The sequence below is a fragment of the Rhinoraja longicauda genome, chromosome 2 (assembly GCF_053455715.1).
Source record: "Rhinoraja longicauda isolate Sanriku21f chromosome 2, sRhiLon1.1, whole genome shotgun sequence".
In the NCBI taxonomy this organism is placed as follows: Eukaryota; Metazoa; Chordata; class Chondrichthyes; order Rajiformes; family Arhynchobatidae; genus Rhinoraja; species Rhinoraja longicauda.
Window position 1 is genome coordinate 2,654,245 of NC_135954.1, and position 24,697 is coordinate 2,678,941.

The 24,697-nt window shown below is 51.7% G+C and overlaps 1 protein-coding gene across 1 annotated transcript; it reads left to right on the forward strand.

Moving 5' to 3' along the window:
• The first annotated feature begins 469 nt into the window (after window positions 1–469).
• On the forward strand, window positions 470–15,136 carry LOC144610989 (uncharacterized). Its single transcript, XM_078430071.1, has 7 exons — window positions 470–564; window positions 1,073–1,157; window positions 4,129–4,222; window positions 4,317–4,342; window positions 6,215–6,286; window positions 8,525–8,613; window positions 13,868–15,136. Exons 1-7 carry the CDS (start codon window positions 470–472, stop codon window positions 14,973–14,975), a joined length of 1,569 nt encoding a protein of 522 aa, XP_078286197.1. The 3' UTR covers window positions 14,976–15,136.
• The last annotated feature ends 9,561 nt before the right edge of the window (window positions 15,137–24,697 follow it).

Consider the following 24,697-nt stretch of genomic DNA (forward strand, 5'->3'; position numbering starts at 1 on the left):
GAGGGGGAGAGGAGGGGAGGGAGAGGGGGGGGAGAGGAGGGGAGGGAGAGGGGGGAGGGAGAGGGGGGGAGAGGAGGGGAGGGAGGGGGGGGGAGAGGAGGGGAGGGAGAGGGGGGGGAGAGGAGGGGAGGGAGAGGGGGGGAGAGGAGGGGAGATACGGGGGAAAGGGGTGAATGGAGGGGAGGTAGAGGAGGGGAGGGAAAGGAGGGAGGGGAGTTGAGGGGAGGGAGGAGGGGAGAGGCGAGGAGGGGGGGGAGAGGAGGGAGGAGAATGGAGGGGAGGGGGGTGGAGGGGAGGGAGGGGGGGGGGGGGGTCGGTGTTGCTGTTCGTGCAGTTGGTTACAGGAGCCCGTTTCCAAGGGGACGGATTGTTACGTGAGGGGGGAGAGAGTGAGGGGGGAGAGAGGAGAGGAGGAGTGGGGGAGAGAGGGAGAGGGAGAGGGAGAGGAGAGGGGGGTCCCAGAGCGGGGATGAGCTCAGGCTGGCGCCGCAGTTGTGAGCATCTCGCCATCAATTACAGCAACGTTTGGATCCCGGACCGAGAAACCACGCAGCGGCCGCCAGAGTGAGAGAGGGGAGGGAGAGAGGGGGGGGGGGGGGGGGGGGACAAGGGAGGGGGTATTTGGGGGGGATGGGAGGGGGTATTGGCGGGAGGGGATGGGGAGGGGGTATTGGGGGGATGAGGAGGGGGAGGGGGGGGTGATGGGGTATTGGGGGGGATGGGGAGGGGGTATTGGGGGAGGGGTATTGGGGGGAGGGGTGGGGTATTGGGGGGATAAGGAGGGGGTATTGGGGGAGGGGATGGGGAAGGGGTATGGGGGGGTTGGGGTATTGGGGGAGGGGGAGGGGGGATGGGGTATTGGGGGGAGGGGATATTGGGGGGATGGGGTATTGGGGAGGGGAGGGGATATTGGGAGGAGGGGGTGGGGTATTGGGGGGATAAGGAGGGGGTATTGGGGGGTTGGGGTATTGGGGATGGGGTATGGGGGGGGTTGGGGTATTGGGGAGGGGGAGGGGGTATAAGGGGGGGTACGTTCCAGGTGTGTGGACACTAACCCTGTGTTTCGCCCCAGGGTGCGGCCAGGGGGTTGCGGCCCCAACATGAGGGTGTGGCGGCACTCCACCCTGCGGCCCTCCCCCACTGAGCCCCCGCTCCAGGTGAGACCCCCGGGGAGGGGGGTTGGGGGGAGGGGAAGCCGGGATTTGGGGGGGAACAACCAAACCCCAATTATAGGCTGGCAGTGACTGTGGTAATACACAAGACAATAGGTGCAGGAGGAGGCCATTCGGCCCTTCGAGCCTGTACGCACCGCCATTCAAATGTGATCATGGCTGATCATCCACAATCAGTACCCCGTTCCTGCCTTCTCCCCATACCCCCTGACTCCGCTATCCTTAAGAGCTCTATCTAGCTCTCTCTTGAATGCATTCAGAGAATTGGCCTCCACTGCCTTCTGAGGCAGAGAATTCCACAGATTCACAACTCTCTGACTGAAAAAGTTTTTCCTCATCTCAGTTCTAAATGGCCTACCCCTTATTCTTAAACTGTGGCCCCTTGTTCTGGACTCCCCCAACATTGGGAACATGTTTCCTGCCTCTAACGTGTCCAACCCTTTAATAATCTTATACGTAATGAGAGAACACACCCCACACACACACACCCCACACACACACACCCCACACACACACACCCCACACACACACACACCCCACACACACACACACACCCCACACACACACACACCACACACACACACACACACACCCCACACACACACACACACACCCCACACACACACACACACACACCCCACACACACACACACACACCCCACACACACACACCCCACACCCTCCCCCCCACACACACCCCACACACACACCCCACACACACACACACACACCCCACACACACACCCCACACACACACCCCACACACAAACCCACACACACACCCCCACCACACACACCCCACACACCCCACACACACACCCCACACACAAACCCACACACACACCCCCCCACACACCCCCCCACACACACGCCCCACACACACACCCCACACACACACCCCACACACACCCCCCCCACACACACACCCACACACACACACCCCACACAAACCCACACACACACACCCCCCACACACACCCCACACACACACTCCACACACACACCCACACACACACACAACCCCACACACACCCGTTACTCCAGCACTTTGTGTCTATCTTTGATGTAAACCAGCATCTGCAGTTCCTTTTTATTACTCTTGATTCCTGACAGATCAGGTAGCATCTATGGAGAGAGGGATAGACTTAAGACTTCGATCAAAGGTCATTGTCATGAAACATTAAATGTGTTTTGCACCTTTGCAGCTGCTGCCTGACCTACTGTGTATTTACACACTCGGTTTTATTCCCAGGAGTAAAACTAATGATAATGAAAACGCACACCTCCAGATTCAGGGACAGTTTCTTCCCGGCTGTAATCTGGCAACTGAACCATCTTATCACCAACTAGAGAGCGGTCCTGACCTCCCATCTACCTCATTGGAGACTCTCGGACTATCTTTAATTAGACTTTACTGGACTTTATCTTGCATTAAACGTTATTCCCTTTATCATGATCGTAAGTTACAGGAGCAGAATTAGGTCCATCAAGTCTACCCCGCCATTCAATCATGGCTGATCTATCTCTCCCTCCTAACCCCATTCTCCTGCCTTCTCCCCGTAACCACTGACACCCGCACTAATCAAGAATCTATCTATCTCTGTCTTAAATATACCCACTGACTTGGCCTCCACAGCCGTCTGTGGCAATGAATTCCACAGACTCACCACCCTCTGACTAAAGAAATTCCTCCTCATCTCCTTCCTAAAGGAACGTCCTTTAATTCTGAGGTTATAAACTTGGTCCTAGACTTTCCCACTAGTGAAAACATCCTCTCCACATCCCCTCTATCCAGGCCGCTCACTATTCGGTAAGTATCCTGTATCTATACACTGTGAACAGCTTAATTGTGATATTGTACAGTCTTTCCGCTGACTGGTTACATAGAAAATAGAAACATAGAAAATAGGTGCAGGAGGAGGCCATTCGGCCCTTCGAGCCAGCACCGCCATTCATTGTGATCATCGAAACATATAAGATTATTAAGGGGTTGGACACGTTAGAGGCAGGAAACATGTTCCCAATGTTGGGAGAGTCCAGACCAAGGGGCCACAGTTTGAGAATAAGGGGTAGGCCATTTAGAACGGAGATGAGGAAAAACTTTTTCAGTCAGAGAGTTGTAAATCTGTGGAATTCTCTGCCTCAGAAGGCAGTGGAGGCCAGTTCTCTGAATGCATTCAAGAGAGAGCTAGATAGAGCTCTTAACAACTCTTAGCAACCACAACAACCTGATCGCGGGAGAAGACGGCAGGAGAAGGGAAAGACATTGTGGCCTTCCATCACTGTGAGGAGAGGACTGGAGGAGACTCACTGTGATGGATGTTTCTTTGATGGATGTTTCTTTTTTTGTGTGTTTTGGGGGTTGTGTAATTTTAATGCCTATTTAATGCTTTTATTGTTGGACTGTGGGTGACTGAATTTCGTCCAATATTGGATGACAAATAAAGCTATCTTGAATCTTTTGATCTTAAGGATAGCGGAGTCAGGGGGTATGGGGAGAAGGCAGGAACGGGGTACTGATTGAGAATGATCAGCCATGATCACATTGAATGGTGGTGCCGGCTCGAAGGGCCAAATGGCCTCCTCCTGCACCTATTGTCTATTGTCTATCATGGCTGATCATCCACAATCAGTAACCCGTGCCTGCCTTCTCCCCATATCCCTTGATTCCGCTAGTCCCCGGAGCTCTATCTAACTCTCTTTTAAATTCATCCAGTGAATTGGCCTCCACTGCCTTCTGTGGCAGAGAAATCCACTGATTCACAACTCTCTGGGTGGAAAAGTTTCTTCTCACCTCAGTTTTAAATGGCCTCCCCTTTATTCTTAAAAAACACCCAGGCATGGGTGATATGGTTATATTATGAAAATATGGCTCGCACGCAACAAAAAAGCTTTTCACTGCACCTTGGTACACGTGACAATAAACTAAAGTGAAGTGAAGATATTTCTGTTGTAGCAGATAGCCCCTGACTGCAGTGTGGAATTGGAATTGGACTCGTCCACCAACACCAGGACTTCCAATAAAACCGAAACTGACTTCACAAAAAATGGTGAGTTTTACTAAGAGGTTTTACCGGCAGTGAATGAATTCAGTTTAAAATCTTGCAACCGAAAGTTGAAGTAAAAATAAATCTGTTCCCATAGGAAAACCAGCGGAAGGCAGCAGCAAGGTAAACGACTTCTTTGAATTTATCCTGAATGGTTAATCTTAGACGTCCCAAAATGCAACACCTCACACTTCCCTGCATTAAATCCCATCAACCATTCCTCAGCCCACCTGGCCAATCGATCCAGATCCTGCTGCAATCGTTCACAACCATCTATCTAAAGTACCACCTACTTTATAAGTTCATAAGTTTGTGTGATAGGATAAAAGTTTGTGTGATAGGATAAGATCTTTTTAGATTTTTTAGATTTAGAGATTTAGAGATACTGCGCAGAAACAGGCCCTTCGGCCCGCCGGGTCCGCGCCGACCAGCGATCCCCACACACTAACACTATCCTACACCCACTAGGGATATTTTTTACATTTGCCCAGCCAATTAACTTACAAACCTGTACGTCTTTGGAGTGTGGGAGGAAACCGAAGATCTCGGAGAAAACCCACGCAGGTCACGGGGAGAACGTACAAACTCCCGTACGTTCAGGGCCCGTAGTCAGGATCGAACCTGAGTCTCCGGCGCTGCATTCGCTGTAAGGCAGCAACTCTACCGCTGCGCCACCGTGCCGCCCATTCGGCCCATCGTCTACTCTGCCTGATCTCTGTCTCCTAATCCCATTTTCCTGCCTTCTCCCCATAACAATAGACAATAGACAATAGGTGCAGGAGTAGGCCATTCAGCCCTTCGAGCCAGCACCGCCATTCAATGCGATCATGGCTGATCATTCTCAATCAGTACCCCGTTCCTGCCTTCTCCCCATAACCCTCGACACCCGTTCTAATAAAAAAACTTGTCTATCTCTGCCTTAAAATATCCACTGACTTGGCCTCCACAGCCGTCTGTGGCAATGAGTTCCACAGATTCACCACCCTCTGACTAAAGAAATTCCTCTTCACCTCCTTTTTAAAAGACCTTCCTTTAATTCTGAGGCTGTGTCCTCTGGTCCTAGACTCTCCCACTAGTGGAAACATCCTCTCCATATCCACTCTATCCAGGCCGCTCACTATTCGGTAAGTTTCAATGAGGTCCCCCCTCATCCTTCTAAACTCCAGCGAGTACAGGCCCAGTGCTGACAAACGCATCATCTTTCCTCAAACTCTGGCGATCCAGAGGAAACAACCCATGGTCTACCCTGCAGTTCCTTCCCACGTACACGATACAAAATCATGAAGGGAATAGATCGGGTAGATGCACAGAGTCTCTTGCCCAGAGTAGGGGAATCGAGGACCAGAGGACATAGGTTCAAGGTGAAGGGGAGAAGCTTTAATAGGAATCTGAGGGGTAACTTTTTCACACCGAGGGTGGTGGGTGTATGGAACGAGCTGCCAGAGGAGGTAGTTGAGGCTGGGATTATCCCATCGTTTAAGAAACAGCTTCACAGGTACATGGATAGGACTTGTTTGGAGGGGTATGGGCCAAGTGCAGGCAAGTGGGACTAGGGTAACGTTGAAAACATAGAAAATAGGTGCGGGAGGAGGCCATTTGGCCCTTCGAGCCAGCACCGCCATTCAATGTGATCATGGCTGATCATCCACAATCAGTAACCCGTGCCTGCCTTCTCCCCATATCCCTTCATTCCACTAGTCCCTAGAGCTCTATCTAACTCTCTTTTAAATTCATCCAGTGAATTGACCTCCACTGCCCTCTGTGGCAGAGAATTCCACAAATTCGCAACACTCTCTGGGAGAAAATTGTTGTGGATTTATGGAATTCGCTGCCACAGTGGGAGCTGGGACATTGTTGGCCGGTGTGGGCACGTTGGGTTTTCACGCCGAATCACTCTGCCACTCTCTGTCTACAGCCCACCCTACCAGTTCCACCTTCTGTTGTACAGTGCATGTGTTTGGCGTCAGTAATGTTTTCCCCTCTGACTCTCACCAGCCATCGTACAAGATGCTGATCCAGAAGCTGGCGGAGCTGAGCACACTAGGAGAAAGTGGCGATCTGAGGAAGGTACGTCAATGTGCCGCTGGCTGTCAGCAACGTCAGCGCCCGCTCCTCACAGCTCTGGTGCCCTGGTGTGGTCACCATCGAGGACCGGACGTGGGCACACACAATAGACAATCGACAATAATGTTATCAAGGTGTCAAGTTATAATGGTGTCAAGTTATGAAAAGGGGATGTACAACGAGATCTGGGTGTCCTAGTGCATCAGTCACTGAAAGAAAGCATGCAGGTACAGCAGGCAGTGAAGAAAGCCAATGGAATGTTGGCCTTCATATCAAGGGGTGTTGAGTATAGGAGCAAAGAGGTCCTTCTACAGTTGTACCGGGCCCTGGTGAGAACGCACCTGGAGTACTGTGTGCAGTTTTGGTCTCCAAATTTGAGGAAGGACATTCTTGTTATTGAGGGCGTGCAGCGTAGGTTTACTAGGTTAATTCCCGGAATGGCGGGACTGTCGTATGTTGAAAGACTGGAGCGACTAGGCTTGTATACACTGGAATTTAGAAGGATGAGAGGGGATCTTATCGAAACCTATAAGATTATTAAGGGGTTGGACACGTTAGAGGCAGGAAACATGTTCCCAATGTTGGGGGAGTCCAGAACCAGGGGCCACAGTTTAAGAATAAGGGGTAGGCCATTTAGAACGGAGACGAGGAAAAACGTTTTCAGTCAGAGAGTTGTAAATCTGTGGAATTCTCTGCCTCAGAAGGCAGTGGAGGCCAATTCTCTGAATGCATTCAAGAGAGCTAGATAGAGCTCTTAAGGATAGCGGAGTCAGGGGGTATGGGGAGAAGGGACGGGGTACTGATTGAGAATGATCAGCCATGATCACATTGAATGGTGGTGCTGGCTCGAAGGGCCGAATGGCCTCCTCCTGCACCTATTGTCTAATGTTATCCCACTTTTCAAGAAAGGAGCGAGAGAGAAAACGGGGAATTACAGGCCAGTTAGCCTGACATCGGTGGTGGGGAAGATGCTGGAGTCGATTATTAAAGAGGTAACAACGGTGCATTTGGATAGCAGTAAAAGGATAAGTCCAAGTCAGCATGGATTTATGAAAGGGAAATCATGCTTGACTAATCTTCTGGAATTTCTGGAGGATGTGACAAGTAAAATGGATGAAGAGGAGCCGGTGGATGTAGTGTATCTCGACTTTCAGAAAGCCTTTGAAGTCCCGCAGGGGAGATTGGTGAGCATAATTAGAGCACATGGTATTGGGGGTAGGGTGTTGACATGGATAGAGAATTGGTTGGCACACACAAAGCAAAGTGTAGGAATAAACGGATCCAGAACCAGGGTCCACAGTCTTAGAATAAAGGGGAGGCCATCTAAAACTGAGGTGAGAAAAAACTTTTTCACTCAGAGAGTTGTGAATTTGTGGAATTCTCTGCCACAGAGCGCAGTGGAAGCCAAATCACTGGATGGATTTAAAAGAGAGTTAGATAGAGCTCTAGGGGCTGGTGGAATCAAGGGGTATGGGGAGAAGGCAGGCACGGGTTACTGATTGTGCACGATCAGCCGTGAACACAATGAATGGCGGTGCTGGCTCGAAGGGCCGAATGGCCTCCTCCTGCACCTATTTTCTACGTTTCTATGTTTCTATTAATCGACAATAGGTGCAGGAGGAGGCCATTCGGCCCTTCGTGTCAGCACCTCCATTCACTGTGATCATTGGTAATCATTCTCAATCAATTCCGAGGCTCTGACCTCTGGTCCTAGACTCTCCCACTAGTGGAAACATCCTCTCCACAACCTGTCTACAACCGTCCAAGAGTCCTGGCAACATCCTGGTAAACACGAAGATAGACACAGGAAGCTGGAGTAACTCAGCGGGACAGGCAGCATCTCTGGAGAGAAGGAATGGGTGACGTTTCGGGTCAAGACCCTTCTTCAGACATCAGTCTCGACCAGAAACGTCACCAATTCCTTCTCCAGAGATGCTGCCTGACCCGCTGAGTTACTCCAGCACTCAGTGAAACGTCACCTATCCATGTTTTCCACAGATGCTGCCTGACCCGCTGAGTTACTCCAGCACTCTGTGAAACGTCACCTATCCATGTTCTCCACAGATGCTGCCAGACCCGCTGAGTTACTCCAGCACTCTGTGAAACGTCACCTATCCATGTTCTCCAGAGATGCTGCCTGACCCGCTGAGTTACTCCAGCACTCTGTCTATCTTTGACTTAAACCAGCAGCTGCAGTTTCTCTCTACACATCCTGGTAAACATGTTTCCTCGTTTCCGCAGATTTACAAATCCACACCGGAGGCAGAGCAGGTGTGGAAGAAAAACACGGTGAATCAGCAGATGGAAGTCACAGCGGCCTCCACAGGCAGGTGAGCAAAGACCCAGCTCAACACAAACATCAAACCGCAGAGATGCAGGGAGATACACAGAAACAGAGGTGCAGGAGGCCATTTGGCCCTTCGAGCCAGCACCACCATTCACTGTGATCATTGCTAATCATTCTCAATCAGTACCCCGTTCCTGCCTTCTCCCCATACCCCCTGACTCCGCTATCCTTAGGAGCTCTATCTAGCTCTCTCTTGAAAGCATCCAGAGAATTAGCCTCCACTGCCTTCTGAGGCAGAGAATTCCACAGATTCACAACTCTCTGACTGAAAAGGTTTTTCCTCATTTCCGTTCTAAATGACCTACCCCTTATTCTTAAACTGTGGCCCCTGGTTCGGGACTCCCCCAACATTGGGAACATGATTCCTACCTCTAACGTGTCCAATCCCTTAATAAACTTATATGTTTCGATAAGTTCCCCTCTCATCCTTCTAAATTCCAGTGTATACAAGCCTAGTCGCTCCAGTCTTTCAACATATGACAGTCCAGCCATTCCGGGAATTAACCTAGTAAACCAACGCTGCACGCCCTCAATAGCAAGAATATCCTTCCTCAAATTTGGAGACCAAAACTGCACACAGTACTCCAGGTGCGGTCTCACTAGGGCCCTGTACAACTGCAGAAGGACCTCTGCTCCTATACTCAACTCCTCTTGTCATAAAGGCCAACATGCGATTAGCTTTCTTCACTGCCTGCTGTACCTGCATGCTAACTTTAAGTGACTGATGAACAAGGACACCTAGATCTCTTTGTACTTCCCCATTTCCTAATTTGACATGAATAAATGGCCTCCCCTTTATTCTTAGATGCAGGGGAGATACATAGAAAATAGGTGCTAGAGGAGGCCATTTGGCCCTTCGAGCTAGCACCACCATTCATTGTCAGTAACCCGTGCCTGCCTTCTCCCCATATCCCTTGATTCCACTAGCCCCTAGAGCTCCATCTAACTCTCTTTTAAATTCATCCAGTGAATTTGCCTCCACTGCCCTCTGTGGCAGAGAATTCCACAAATTCACAACTTTCTGGGTGAAAAAGTTTCTTCTCACCTCAGTTTTAAATGGCCTCCCCTTTATTCTCAGACTGTGGCCCCTGGTTCTGGACTCCCCCAGCATCGGGAACATTTTTCCTGCATCCAGCTTGTCCAGTCCTTTTATAATCTTATACGTCTCTATCAGATCCCCTCTCATCCTTCTAAACTCCAAGCCCAGACTTTCCAATACACTAGGAAGTTACTTCCGAGCTCCAGCACACGAACCAGCCTCTCTTCCATTGACTCCATCCACACCTCATTGCCTCGGCAAGGCCAGCAGCATAATCAAGGACCAGTCTCAGCCTGGCCACTCCCTCTTCTCCCATCTCCATCACCCTCTGACGAGCCCACTGAGACCATGTACAATATTATACTGAAGAACACAGTGGCTCAGCTGTAGAGTTGCTGCCTTACATCGCTTACTGCTGCAGAGACCCGAGTTCGATCCTGACTACGGGTGCTGTCTGTACGGAGTTTGTACGCTCTCCCCGTGACCTGCGTGGGTTTTCCCCGAGATCTTCGGATTCCTCCCACACCCCAAAGACGTACAAGTTTGCAGGTTAATTGGCTTGGTGTATGTGTAAATGGTCTCTAGTCTGTGTAGGACAGTGTTAGTGTGTGGGGATCGCTGGGCGACGAGGACTCGGTTGGGTTGAAGGTCCTGTTTCCGCGCTGTATCTCTAAACTAAACGAAGACTAAACGGCAGGTTGTGGCACCATTTTCAAAGTCCAAGTTGCTTTACAGCCAAAACATTATGACCACTGACAGGTGAAGTGAATAACATTGATTATCTTGTTACAATGGCACCTGTCAAGGGGTGGGATATATTAGGCAGCAAGTGAACAGTCAGTTCTTGAAGCTGATGTGTTGGATGCAGGAGAAATGGGCAGGAGTAAAGACCTGAGCGACTTTGACAAGGGCCAAATTGTTCTGGCCATACGACTGGGTCAGAGCATCTCTGAAACAGCAAGGCTTGTGGGGTGCTCCCGGTCAGCAGTGGTGAGTACCGACCGACAGTGGTCCGAGGAGGGACAAACCACAAACCGGCGACAGGCAGGGTGTTGGGCGCCCAAGGCTCATCGATGAGCGAGGGCAACGAAGGCTATCCCGTCTGGTCCAAACCGACAGAAGGTCGACTGTGGCACAAGTCACAGAAAGGTTTAATGGTGGTCATGGGAGGAATGTGTCACAATACACAGTGCATCGCACCCTGCTGCGTATGGGGCTGCACACGGAGGACCAACAGCATATTAGGCAGGTGGGCATAATGTTTTGGCTCATCGATGTATGTTCAGCTGAACATAAAGGTCGGTTGTCTTGGCTGAATTGCAGGGTCAGCCTGGCCAAGGGAAGGTGTAAGTTGAAGGATAAGTAAAGGATTAAAGGTATAACATTGAGTCATCGAGTCACACAGCGTGGAAACAGGCCCTTCAGCCCAACTTGCCCACACCGGCCAACATGTCCCATCTACACTAGTCCTACCTGACAACGTTTGGCCCATATTCCCTCTAAAGCCATCTTTCCCCCCTCACCTTAAACCTATGTCCACCGGTTCTCGATTCCCCCACTTTGGGCAAAAGACTTTAATTGCATTTAAAGTCCTAGCCTGCTCAACCTCTCCCGACAGCTCAGACCATCCTAGCAACATCCTCGTAAATCTTCTCTGTTCCCTTTCCAGTTTGACATCTTCCCTACATGGTATTGGGGGTAGGGTGTTGACATGGATAGAGAATTGGTTGGCAGACAGGAAGCAAAGAGTAGGAGTAAACGGGTCCTTTTCAGAATGGCTGGCAGTGGCGAGTGGAGTGCCGCAAGGCTCGGTGTTGGGGCCGCAACTGTTCACCATATATATTAATGATTTGGACAAAGGAATTAGAAGCAACACTAGCAAGTTTGCAGATGACACAAAGCTGGGTGTCAGTGTGAACTGCGAAGAGGATGTTAGGAGGTTGCAGGGTGACCTGGACAGGTTGAGTGAGTGGGCAGATACGTGGCAGATGCAGTATAATATAGCTAAATGTGAGGTTATCCACTTTGGCGGCAAAAACAAGGAGGCAGATTATTATCTCAATGGCATCAGATTAGATAAAGGGGAAGTGCAATGAGATCTGGGTGTCCTTGTACACCAGTCACTGAAAGTAAGCGTGCAGGTACAGCAGGCAGTGAAGAAAGCTAATGGCATTTTGGCCTTCATAACGAGATGATTTCAGTATAGGAGTAAAGAGGTCCTTCTGCAGTTGTATAGGGCCCTGGTAAGACCACATCTGGAGTATTGTGTACAGTTTTGGTCTCCCAATTTGAGGAAGGACATCCTTGTAATTGAGGCAGTGCAGCGTAGGTTCACGAGATTGATCCCTGGGATGGCGGGACTGTCATACGAGGAAAGATTGAAAAGACTAGGCTTGTATTCACTGGAGTTTAGAAGGATGAGAGGGGATCTTATAGAGACATATAAAATTATAAAAGGACTGGACAAGCTAGATGCAGGAAAAATATTCCCAAAGTTGGGGGAGTCAAGTACCAGGGGACACAGTCTAAGAATAAAGGGGAGGCCATTTAAAACTGAGGTGAGAAGGACCTTTTTCACCCAGAGAGTTGTGAATTTGTGGAATTCTCTGCCACAGAGGGCAGTGGAGGCCAAATCACTGGATGGATTTAAGAGATAGTTAGACAGAGCTCTAGGGGCTAATGGAATTTGAGGGATATTGGGAGAAGTTGGGCACAGTTTACTGATTGTGGATGATCGGCCATGATCCCAATAATTGGCAGTGCTGGCTCGAAGGGCCGAATGGCTTCCTCCTGCACCTATTTTCTGTGTTTCAATGTTTCTATGGTGCCCAGAACTGAACACAATACACTGAATGCCTCACCAATGTCTTATACAACTGCAGGGAGCAGGCAATTCTGGATTTAGTGTTGTGTAATGAACCGGATTTGATAAGGGAACTCAAGGTAAAGGAGCCATTAGGAGGTAGTGATCATAATATGATAAGTTTTAATCTACAATTTGGGAGGGAGAAGGGAAAATCGGAAGTGTCAGTATTGCAGTTGAACAAAGGGGACTATGGAGGCATGAGGGAGGAGCTGGCCAAAGTTGACTGGAAAGGGTCCCTAGCAGGGAAGACGGTGGAACAACAATGGCAGGTATTTCTGGGAATAATACAGAAGTTGCAGGGTCATTTAATTTCAAAGAGGAAGAAAGATTCTAAGGGGAGTAAGAGACGACCGTGGCTGACAAGGGAAGTCAAGGACAGTATAAAAATAAAAGAGAAGAAGTATAACATAGCAAAGATGAGCTGGAAGCCAGAGGATTGGGAGACTTTTAAAGATCAACAGAAGGTAACTAAAAAGGCAATACAAGGAGAAAAGATGAAGTATGAAGGTAAGCTAGCCAAGAATATAAAGGAGGATAGTAAAAGCTTCTTTAGGTATGTGACGATGAAAAAAAGAGTTAAGACGAATGTGGGTCCCTTGAAGACAGAAACAGGTAAATTTATTATGGGGAACAAGAAAATGGCAGATGAGTTGAACAGGTATTTTGGTTCTGTCTTCATCACTAAGGAAGACACAAACAATCTCCCAGATGTACTAGGGGACAGAGGATCTAGGGTGATGGAGGAACTGAAGGAAATGGTGTTGGGTAGACTGATGGGACTGAAGGCTGATAAATCCCCAGGGCCTGATGGTCTGCATCCCAGGGTACTCAAGGAGGTGGCGCTAGAAATCGTGGACGCATTGGTGATTATTTTCAAATGTTCTATAGATTCAGGATCAGTTCCTGTGGATTGGAGGATAGCTAATGTTATCCCAGGTACATTGGGATGTCAAACCCTTTGACCCTGGTGGCAAAAACTAGGAGGTAGATTATTATCTCAATGGTGTCAGGTTAGGTAAGGGGAAAGTGCAGAGAGACCTGGGTGTCCTTGTACACCAGTCACTGAAGGTTGGCGAGCAGGTACAGCAGTGAAGAAAGCTAATGGCATGTTGGCCTTCATAATGAGAGGAGTTCAGTATAGGAGTAAAGAGGGAGCGGGGAGTTATGGACGGGAGGCTGATGATGAATGCCCGGGGCCTGATGCGTTGCCGAGGTGTGATTGATGCCAGTGTGAGTAGTGGATGGAGTCGATGGGAGGGAGGGAGGTGGGGTAGAGGTGAGGGTAATGAACGATGGCGGGCGGCAGCTGATCCCGCTGTGTTTGCCCCACAGCAGCAGCAGCAGCATCGTGCAGACCTGTGGCCCGCAGCAGCAGCAGCAGCAGCAGCAGCAGCAGCAGCAGCAGCAGCAGCAGCAGCAGCAGCAGCAGCAGCAGCAGCAGCAGCAGCAGCAGCGAGATGTCCGCTTCCACTCGGGGCCCCGCACCTCCGCCACCAACAACGGCCGGCGTTGGCCGGGCATCGAGGGGCGCCGGGGCGAGGGTGAGGCCTTCCCCTGTCGGCCCGAGCCCAGCACCATGAGGAGGGAGTGCCGCCGCCTCTACCTCCCTCTCTGGATCCTGAAGCCGGCCAACAACAACCACAACCTGCAGCCGCAGCACGACGACAATGCCGGGTCGCAGGCCGTTCCCCGCCGCTCGTACACGGGCCTTGTCCACCACGGGCCCGCGGAGATGGAGATGGCGGCCGCGGAGATGGAGATGGCGGGCGGCCCCAGGGCGGAGCAAGATGGCGGCGGCGGCGGGTACCCTTACCCCGACTTCCTACCGCCGCCATTCAACAGGGTGGACTTCAGCGAGCTGTCCTTGCTGGAGGAGCACCAGTGGAGGGAGGCCCTGCCCGCCAGGCCCAACAGCCCCCTGGCCCAACTCATCGGCCGCATCGTGCGGATGGAGAAGATCCAGCTGCTGACCGTGCAGAGGGAGAGGGGCCGGCAGCCGGAGGCGGGGGCTGCGAGGGCCGGGGGCGGTGGCACCAAGGCGGCCTCCTCCTCCTCCTCCCCCCGCAGGAAGGCCAAGCGGGGCCGCAGGTGCCGGCGAGGGGAGGCCGCCTGCCCCCAGCAGCCTCGCCCAGAGGCGGGCCCGACCAAGAAGGCCGGCGCGGCCAAAGCGGGACACCACAAGCGCCTGTACCGGGTGACGTCCGGACACTCGGGCTGTGGCGACCCGCCACGACTGCACTCGCCCAACGATGACATCAAGCGCAGGAGGCACCGCCGCCACTGCGCCAACTGGAACTCCTACCAGCACTACAAGAGGACCGCGGCCAACCAGCTGATACTCGCCCTCTCCGCGGCACAACCCTACGGCCCAACGGCGGAGCCCGGGCACAACAAGCCCTCCAACAACACGCACCACAAGCACAAGAAGAAGCAGCTGTAGCCCTCACCCCCACCCCCCGGCCCCGCACTCAACCTCTCTCATACCCCACCCCTCTTGTCTTCAATGTCCCTGAATCACCCCTCTCTTGTCTTGAATGTCCCCCTGAATCAAGTCACCACAATTCACTCCTCCTGTTCCCACACCAAGACGCAGCAGATTTTTATGACGTTACTACCCTTCCTCTTTAAAAAAAAAAAATATATATATTATATGTTGGGAAATAAAGATGAATTTTAATACTTTGCCAGTAAAGATTAATGAGTGGTTCACAACAAGCAATGGGTTTTCCACAATGCTTCTGTGGTGTATTATGATAAGAATCGACGAGTGAGACGGGTTAGCATACAACATATGGCCGCTTTACTTCAACACCACCAGCGAGCTAATACAGGTATCCCACAATGCTTTATACCCGGAACTACGGCAAGGCTCAGCTGCCAAAACACAAAAACTCTAATGGTAAATACACCACATTACCCCCTTTTTAAAATGAAGGTAATCATAAATAACTGAAATTAGCAAGTGCCTTATTACTGACAATAACCATTCCCAAAGTTACTACTATGCAAAGTTACTTGTTATCACTAGAGACCCTCTTGTAGTTTTAACAAGTCTCAGTCCATCTGTGTGTTCATATTAATGAAAACAACTTAAACAACTAAACAGTCCTTCAGTCCTACATTTCCTTATTTTTTATTTTTATGAAGCTTAAGGGACATAGCGGTCTGGAGGCTTCCTGACCCTTGATGATCGGCGTGGACTCAGCGGCACAGCAGCTGCAGCTGTACTGTCCACAGTCCCTGGCTCGCTGCATGATGACATGTCCTCCGGCTGTGCGGGTTGGCTCAGTGCAGAAGTGTCAGTGGTTGAGTTTTCAGTGTCCTGATCCAGTCCATCTCCCATGACTCTGAATCTCAGCTGATCTCCATGTCTCCTGTAGGTGATGTCAGTGTCTCCTCCTTGTACTTTGTAAGACACCGGTCCTGTTTGATCCACTATGACTCCAGGAATCCATTTGCGTCCTCCCCCAGCCGTATTGTATAAATACACTGGGTCAGCCACTGAGAAACACCTGTCTGCTGCATGGAGGTCATGGTGAAACTTCTGCTTGTACTGTTTTTTACGAACAGCGGCTGCTGTGTCCGGACGGATGAAATCCAGACGGGTGCGCACGTGTCTGTTCAGAAACAGGTCAGCGGGTGACTGACCAGTAGTGCAGTTTGGTGTGGTGCGATACTGCATCAAAAAGAGGGAGACCCTGTCCTCCACATCCATTGCGGTGTGTGTCAGCTTTTTCATTCCACCCTTGAATGACTGAACGTACTGTTCTGCCAGGCCATTCGAGGCAGGGTGACCAGGAGCACTTGTAGAATGAAGGATTCCATTCTGCTACATGAAGTTTTAAAACTCCTCTGACGTGAACTGCGTTCCATTATCCGTGACAATGTGCTCCGGCAATCCATAAGCTGCGAACAGTCTTCTCAGTCGTGTGATAGTGGCTTGTGATGTGATGCTAGACATTTTAAACACCTCCAACCACTTGGAGTAAGCATCCACCACCAACATGAAAGTGTGTCCCAAAAATGGACCAGCAAGGTCTATGTGTAGTCTTTTCCAGCTCTGGCCAGGAAATTCCCATGGATGCAAAGGCACCTGACGAGGCATCCTCTGCTCCAATTGACATGACTCACATGCTCTGCAAACTTGCTCCACCTCTGCATCAACTTTAGGCCACCATACGTACTTGCGTGTTAGTGCTTTCATTTTCACATTTCCTGGATGGCCAGAATGCAGCTCCTTTAACACAGTTTTTCTCAATTTTTCAGGAATCACCACTCTGGTGCCCCACAGGACACATCCTCGCTCGACTGAAAGTTCACATCTACGCGTGTGGAAAGCTTTCAGAGTCTCATCCACTTCAGCAGGCCAGCCGTCCATGACAAATTTCAGCACCTTTGACAACACGTTGTCTGTGCATGTTGCACGTGCCACTTGGTCTGCGTTCAGCGGAGCCTGCTCAAGATGTTCAGTTAACAGTGTGTATACGCTGTCAGTGACGGCTGTGGTCCCTGCGTCGTTTGTGTCAGGCAGCGGAACTCTTGAGAGGCCATCTGCATTACCATGTTTCTCTGAAGCACAGTACTCAATGTGATAATCATAGGCAGAGAGAATCATTGCCCATCTTTGGATTCGAGCTGCAGCCATGGTGGGCAGGCTTTTGTGTTCTCCAAACAGTGTTAGCAGGGGTTTGTGATCAGTCACAAGTTTGAATTTCCTCCCCCACAGGTACTGGTGAAACTTCTTTACACCAAAAATGAGCGCCAGTCCCTCTTTCTCAATCTGAGAATATTTCTTCTCAGCAGGGGATAATGTGCGTGATGAGAAGGCGATGGGGCGCTCCTCCCCTGTAGGCATTTTGTGTTGTATGACAGCTCCAATGCCATACGCTGAGGAGTCACAGGCCAGAGTGAGAGGAAGCTTTTGGTCATAGTGCACCAGGATCTTGTCACTTGTGAGCAGCCATTTGCACTTGTCAAAAGCTTTCTGCTCTCGACTTTTCCACTCCCACGACACCTGGTCTTTCAGCAACCTGTACAGGGAAGCAAGCACAGTACTTTGGTTGGGCATGAACCGTCCATAATAATTCACTAGTCCCAAGAAAGCTCTCAGCTCTTTCACACAGGTGGGGGCTGGTGCATCCTTTATTGCTCTGACTTTCTCCGGTGACGGCTGGATGCCCTGGCTGTTTAACACATGACCCAAGTATTCGATTTGTTTCTTTCCAAACTCACACTTTGACTCCCTGACTCTCAGTCCGCTCTCCTGCAGTCTCTGTAGCACTTTATGCAGGTTTTGCAGATGCTCTTGTTCAGTTTTTCCTGTGATGAGGAGATCATCCAGATACACCACTACATCCCGATCTTTCATGGGGTTCTCCATGATTCTTTGGAAGATGGAGGGTGCTGCGCTCACACCAAAAGCCAGTCTGTTATAGACAAATAAGCCTTGGTGTGTGTTAATGGTCAACAGTTTTTTTGATTCATCCTCCAGAAGTACCTGCTGGTACGCTGAGGCGAGGTCGATCTTTGAAAACACTGTTCCTCCACTGAGGGTTGCCATCAGATCCTCTATCCGTGGCAAGGGATAAGTCTCTGTGGTGGCAGCTTGGTTTACAGTGAGTTTGTAATCTCCACACAGACGGATGGTATGGTCCTTTTTTTCAACAGGAACAACGGGTGCTGCCCATTCACTATGTTTGACTGGAGTAATTATGTTGGCCTTTTCCAGTCGGTCCAATTCAGCCTCCACCCGTGCTTTCATGGCAAATGACAGTGGGCGGCTTTTGCAAAACTTTGGGCGGGCCCCTGGTTCCACCAGAATTGTTGCTTTGACATCACACAGAGTGCCAAGTTCATCTTTAAACACTTCAGAGTGTAACTCCAGTACATCCTGTATTGATGTCAGGTGAGGCATTTCCTTAATATGCTTTATGTCTTCCTGATGAGACTTGTCACTGGCATGTTTAATTTCTTTCCAGTTTAAGGTGAGCTTTTTTAACCAGTTCCTTCCACACAAAGCTGGTCCTGCTCCCTTTACCACAATCATTGGTAGCTGCTCACTCTGACTCTCATATTTGACAGTGGCTTCAAACTGTCCCAACACAGGAATAACCTCCCCTGTGTATGTCTTCAGTGTGACTTCAGCAAGCCCAAGTGGTTGCTTTAAAAAGGTGGTCTGAAACAGCTCCTCTGAGATGATGCTCACGGCAGCTCCGGTGTCAATTTCTAGTTTGACTTCTTTGCCATTAACCACAAAACATGCCCGGTATGCTTGTTTACAGTTGTTGCCATTTACTAATGAAAACATGGGCAACACTATTTCTTCTGCCTCCACATACTTTGTGTTTTTATCAGTCTGTCGTTTATATCTGCTCTGTGTCGGTGCCGCCGCCACTTTTCCTCTGCATGCCCTTTTAATATGCCCGGTTTTACCACAGTTGTAACACTTTGCGTCTTTAAAGCGACACACCTGTGGGCTGTGATTTCTGCTGTTACATCTATGGCAGTCCCTCCCCGTTTGCTGAGCCGTGTGCGCATCCACTTTATGCACTTGGTTCGGACGCACCTCGTGTCCCCGCAGCTGCTGCGTGTCTCTCTCCGCAGTCTCCATGCTGAGGGCGATTTCAAATGCCCGTGCAAAAGTCAGGTTGGACTCCGACAACAGCCGGCGCTGGCTTGCCTCGTTACAAATCCCACTGACAAAACGGTCACGAAGCGTCTCGTTCAACGTCGCTCCAAACTCACAGTTAACTGCACACTGTTTCAGCTCCGCAACGTAACTGGTCACAGACTCGTCCGCCCGCTGGTTGCATCGGTTAAAGCGGAATCTCTCCGCAATAAGCAACGGCTTGGGTTCAAAATGAGTCTTTAAAATGTTCACAATGTCGCCGTAGGACTTATCTTTTGGCTTCAGCGGCTGCACCAGGTTCCTTAACAGACCATATGTAGATGCTTCCATCACACTTAACAGAGTAGCCACTTGCGTCTCCTCTGCAATGTCGTTAGCCTCAAAAAACTGCTCTAAACGTTCCACATACGCCGACCAAGACTCCGTCTTCGGGGCAAACTCCCCTATGGAACCTATGATAGGCATTTTCTGCTTGTTTTATCCTCGTCGACAACTTTAACTGTGGTGTATTATGATAAGAATCGACGAGTGAGACGGGTTAGCATACAACATATGGCTGCTTTACTTCAACACCACCAGAGAGAGCAATACAGGTATCCCACAATGCTTTATAACCAGAACTACGGCAAGGCTCAGCTGCCAAAACACAAAAACTCTAATGGTAAATACACCACAGCTTCAAAGTCCTGAATTAGTCTCCAGTGAAAGAAAAATGAATCTCGTGAAGGGCCTGGATAGAGTGGATTTAGTTTATAGGCAATAGACAATAGGTGCTGGAGGAGGCCATTCAGCCCTTCGGCCAGCACCGCCATTCAATGTGATCATGGCTGATCATTCTCAATCAGTACCCCGTTCCTGCCTTCTCCCCATACCCCCTGACTCCGCTATCCTTAAGAGCTCTATCTAGCTCTCTCTTGAATGCATTCAGAGAATTGGCCTCCACTGCCTTCTGAGGCAGAGAATTCCACAGGTTCACAACTCTCTGACTGAAAAGGATTTTCCTCATCTCAGTTCTAAATGGCCTACCCCTTATTCTTAAACTGTGGCCCCTTGTTCTGGACTCCCCCAACATTGGGAACATGTTTCCTGCCTCTAACGTGTCCAACCTCTTAATAATCTTATACGTTTCGATAAGATCCCCTCTCATCCTTCTAAATTCCAGTGTATACAAGCCTAGACGCTCCAGACTTTCAAAATAAGACAGTCCAGCCATTCCGGGAATTAACCTAGTAAACCGACGCTGCACGCCCTCAATAGCAAGAATATCCTTCCTCAAATTTGGAGACCAAAACTGCACACAGTACTCCAGGTGCAGTCTCACTAGGGCCCTGTACAACTGCAGAAGGACCTCTTTGCTCCTATACTCAACTCCTCTTGTTATGAAGGCCAACATTCCATTGGCTTTGCCTGCTGTACCTGCATGCTTCCTTTCAGTGACTGGTGTACAAAGACACCCAGGTCTCGCTGCACTAGGACACCCAGATCTCGTTGTACGTCCCCTTTTCCTAACCAGACACCTTTCAGATAATAATCTGCCTTCCTATTCTTACCACCAAAGTGGATAACCTCACACTTATCCACATTAAACTGCATCTGCCATGCATCCGCCCACTCACACAACCTGTCCAAGTCTTAGTTTAGGGATACAGCGCGGAAACAGGCCCTTCGGCCCATCAGGTCCGCGCCAAAGAGCGATCCCTGCACCTTAACCCTATCCTACACAAGCTAGGGCCAATTTTACATTAACACCGATCAGCCAAAACATTATGACCTGATGAGCCAAAACATTATGCCCACCTGCCTAATATGCTGTTGGTCCTCCGTGTGCAGCCCCATATGCAGCAGGGTGCGATGCACTGTGTATTGTGACACATTCCCCCCGTGACCACCATTAAAATATTCTGTGACTTGTGCCACAGTCGACTTTCTGTCGGTTCGGACCAGATGGGATAGCCTTCGTTGCCCTCGCGCATCGATGAGCCTTGGGCGCCCAACACCCTGTCTGTTGCCGGTTTGTGGTTTGTCCCTCCTCGGACCACTGTCGGTAGGTACTCACCACTGCTGACCGGGAGCACCCCACAAGCCTTGCCGTTTCAGCGATGCTCTGACCCAGTCGTCTGGCCAGAACAATTTGGCCCTTGTCAAAGTCGCTCAGGTCTTTACTCCTGCCCATTTCTCCTGCATCCAACACATCAACTTCAAGAACTGACTGTTCACTTGCTGCCTAATATATCCCACCCCTTGACAGGTCCCATTGTAACAAGATAATCAACGTCATTCACTTCGCCTGTCAGTGGTCATAATGTTTTGGGTGATCGGTGTATGTCTTCTAGTTTGCAAAATCCTGTTCAATCTCTGCCATCTCTGCCCCACAGCAGCAGCAGCAGCATCGTGCAGACCTGTGGCCCGCAGCAGCAGCAGCATCGTGCAGACCTGTGGGGGGGGGGGGGGGGGGGGGGGGGGGGGGGGGGGGGCGCCGCAGCAGCAGCAGCAGCAGCAGCAGCAGCAGCAGCAGCAGCAGCAGCAGCAGCAGCAGCAGCAGCAGCAGCAGCAGCAGCAGCAGCAGCAGCAGCAGCAGCAGCAGCAGCAGCAGCAGCAGCAGCAGCAGCAGCAGCAGCAGCAGCAGCAGCAGCAGCAGCAGCAGCAGCAGCAGCAGCAGCAGCAGCAGCAGCAGCAGCAGCAGCAGCAGCAGCAGCAGCAGCAGCAGCAGCAGCAGCAGCAGCAGCAGCAGCAGCAGCAGCAGCAGCAGCAGCAGCAGCAGCAGCAGCAGCAGCAGCAGCAGCAGCAGCAGCAGCAGCAGCAGCAGCAGCAGCAGCAGCAGCAGCAGCAGCAGCAGCAGCAGCAGCAGCAGCAGCAGCAGCAGCAGCAGCAGCAGCAGCAGCAGCAGCAGCAGCAGCAGCAGCAGCAGCAGCAGCAGCAGCAGCAGCAGCAGCAGCAGCAGCAGCAGCAGCAGCAGCAGCAGCAGCAGCAGCAGCAGCAGCAGCAGCAGCAGCAGCAGCAGCAGCAGCAGCAGCAGCAGCAGCAGCAGCAGCAGCAGCAGCAGCAGCAGCAGCAGCAGCAGCAGCAGCAGCAGCAGCAGCAGCAGCAGCAGCAGCAGCAGCAGCAGCAGCAGCAGCAGCAGCAGCAGCAGCAGCAGCAGCAGCAGCAGCAGCAGCAGCAGCAGCAGCAGCAGCAGCAGCAGCAGCAGCAGCAGCAGCAGCAGCAGCAGCAGCAGCAGCAGCAGCAGCAGCAGCAGCAGCAGCAGCAGCAGCAGCAGCAGCAGCAGCAGCAGCAGCAGCAGCAGCAGCAGCAGCAGCAGCAGCAGCAGCAGCAGCAGCAGCAGCAGCAGCAGCAGCAGCAGCAGCAGCAGCAGCAGCAGCAGCAGCAGCAGCAGCAGCAGCAGCAGCAGCAGCAGCAGCAGCAGCAGCAGCAGCAGCAGCAGCAGCAGCAGCAGCAGCAGCAGCAGCAGCAGCAGCAGCAGCAAGATGTCCGCTTCCACTCGGGGCCCCGCACCTCCGCCACCAACAACGGCCGGCGTTGGCCGGGCATCGAGGGGCGCCGGGGCGAGGGTGAGGCCTTCCCCTGTCGGCCCGAGCCCAGCACCATGAGGAGGGAGTGCCGCCGCCTCTACCTCCCTCTCTGGATCCTGAAGCCGGCCAACAACAACCACAACCTGCAGCCGCAGCACGACGACAATGCCGGGTCGCAGGCCGCGCCCCGCCGCTCGTACACGGGCCTTGTCCACCACGGGCCCGCGGAGATGGAGATGGCGGAGCAAGATGGCGGCCCCAGGGCGGAACAAGATGGCGGCCCCAGGGCGGAACAAGATGGCGGCCCCAGGGTGGAGCAAGATGGCGGGCGGCCCCAGGGCGGAGCAAGATGGCGGCCCCAGGGCGGAGCAAGATGGCGGCCCCAGGGCGGAGCAAGATGGCGGCCCCAGGGCGGAGCAAGATGGCGGTGGCGGCGGGTACCCCTATCCCGACTTCCTACCGCCGCCATTCAACAGGGTGGACTTCAGCGAGCTGTCCTTGCTGGAGGAGCACCAGTGGAGGGAGGCCCTGCCCGCCAGGCCCAACAGCCCCCTGGCCCAACTCATCGGCCGCATCGTGCGGATGGAGAAGATCCAGCTGCTGACCGTGCAGAGGGAGAGGGGCCGGCAGCCGGAGGCGGGGGCTGCGAGGGCCGGGGGCGGTGGCACCAAGGCGGCCTCCTCCTCCTCCTCCCCCCGCAGGAAGGCCAAGCGGGGCCGCAGGTGCCGGCGAGGGGAGGCCGCCTGCCCCCAGCAGCCTCGCCCAGAGGCGGGCCCGACCAAGAAGGCCGGCGCGGCCAAGGCGGGACACCACAAGCGCCTGTACCGGGTGACGTCCGGACACTCGGGCTGTGGCGACCCGCCACGACTGCACTCGCCCAACGTTGACATCAAGCGCAGGAGGCACCGCCGCCACTGCGCCAACTGGAACTCCTACCAGCACTACAAGAGGACCGCGGCCAACCAGCTGATACTCGCCCTCTCCGCGGCACAACCCTACGGCCCAACGGCGGAGCCCGGGCACAACAAGCCCTCCAACAACACGCACCACAAGCACAAGAAGAAGCAGCTGTAGCCCTCACCCCCACCCCCCGGCCCCGCACTCAACCTCTCTCATACCCCACCCCTCTTGTCTTCAATGTCCCTGAATCACCCCTCTCATCTTGAATGTCCCCCTGAATCACCCCTCTCTTGCCTTGAATGTCCCCCTGAATCACCCCCCTTTCTCTTGTCTTGAATGTCCCCCTGAATCAAGTCACCACAATTCACTCCTCCTGTTCCCACACTAAGACGCAGCAGATTTTTACGACGTTACTACCCTTCCTCTTAAAGATGAATTTTAATACTTTGCCAGTAAAGATTAGTGAGTGGTTCACAACAAGCAATGGGTTTTCCACAATGCTTCAATGGCCTGAATTAGTCTCCAGTGAAAGAAAAATTAATCTCGTGAAGGACCTGGATAGAGTGGATTTAGTTTATAGGCAATAGACAATAGGTGCAGGAGGAGGCCATTCAGCCCTTCGAGCCAGCACCGCCATTCAATGTGATCATGGCTGATCATTCTCAATCAGTACCCTGTTCCTGCCTTCTCCCTATATCCCCTGACTCCGCTATCCTTAAGAGCTCTATCTAGCTCTCTCTTGAATGCACTCAGAGAATTGGCCTCCACTGCCTTCTGAGGCAGAGAATTCCACAGATTCACAACTCTCTGACTGAAAAAGTTTTCCCTCATCTCCGTTCTAAATGGCCTACCCCTTATTCTTAAACTGTGTCCCCCGGTTCTGGACTCCCCCAACATTGGGAACATGTTTTCTGCCTCTAACGTGTCCAACCCCTTAATAATATTATATGTTTCGATAAGATCCCCTCTCATCCTTCTAAATTCCAGTGTATACAAGTCTAGTCGCTCCAGTCTTTCAACATATGACAGTCCCGTGATTCCGGGAATTAACCTAGTAAACCTACGCTGCACGCCCTCAATAGCAAGAATATCCTTCCTCAAATTTGGAGACCAAAACTGCACACA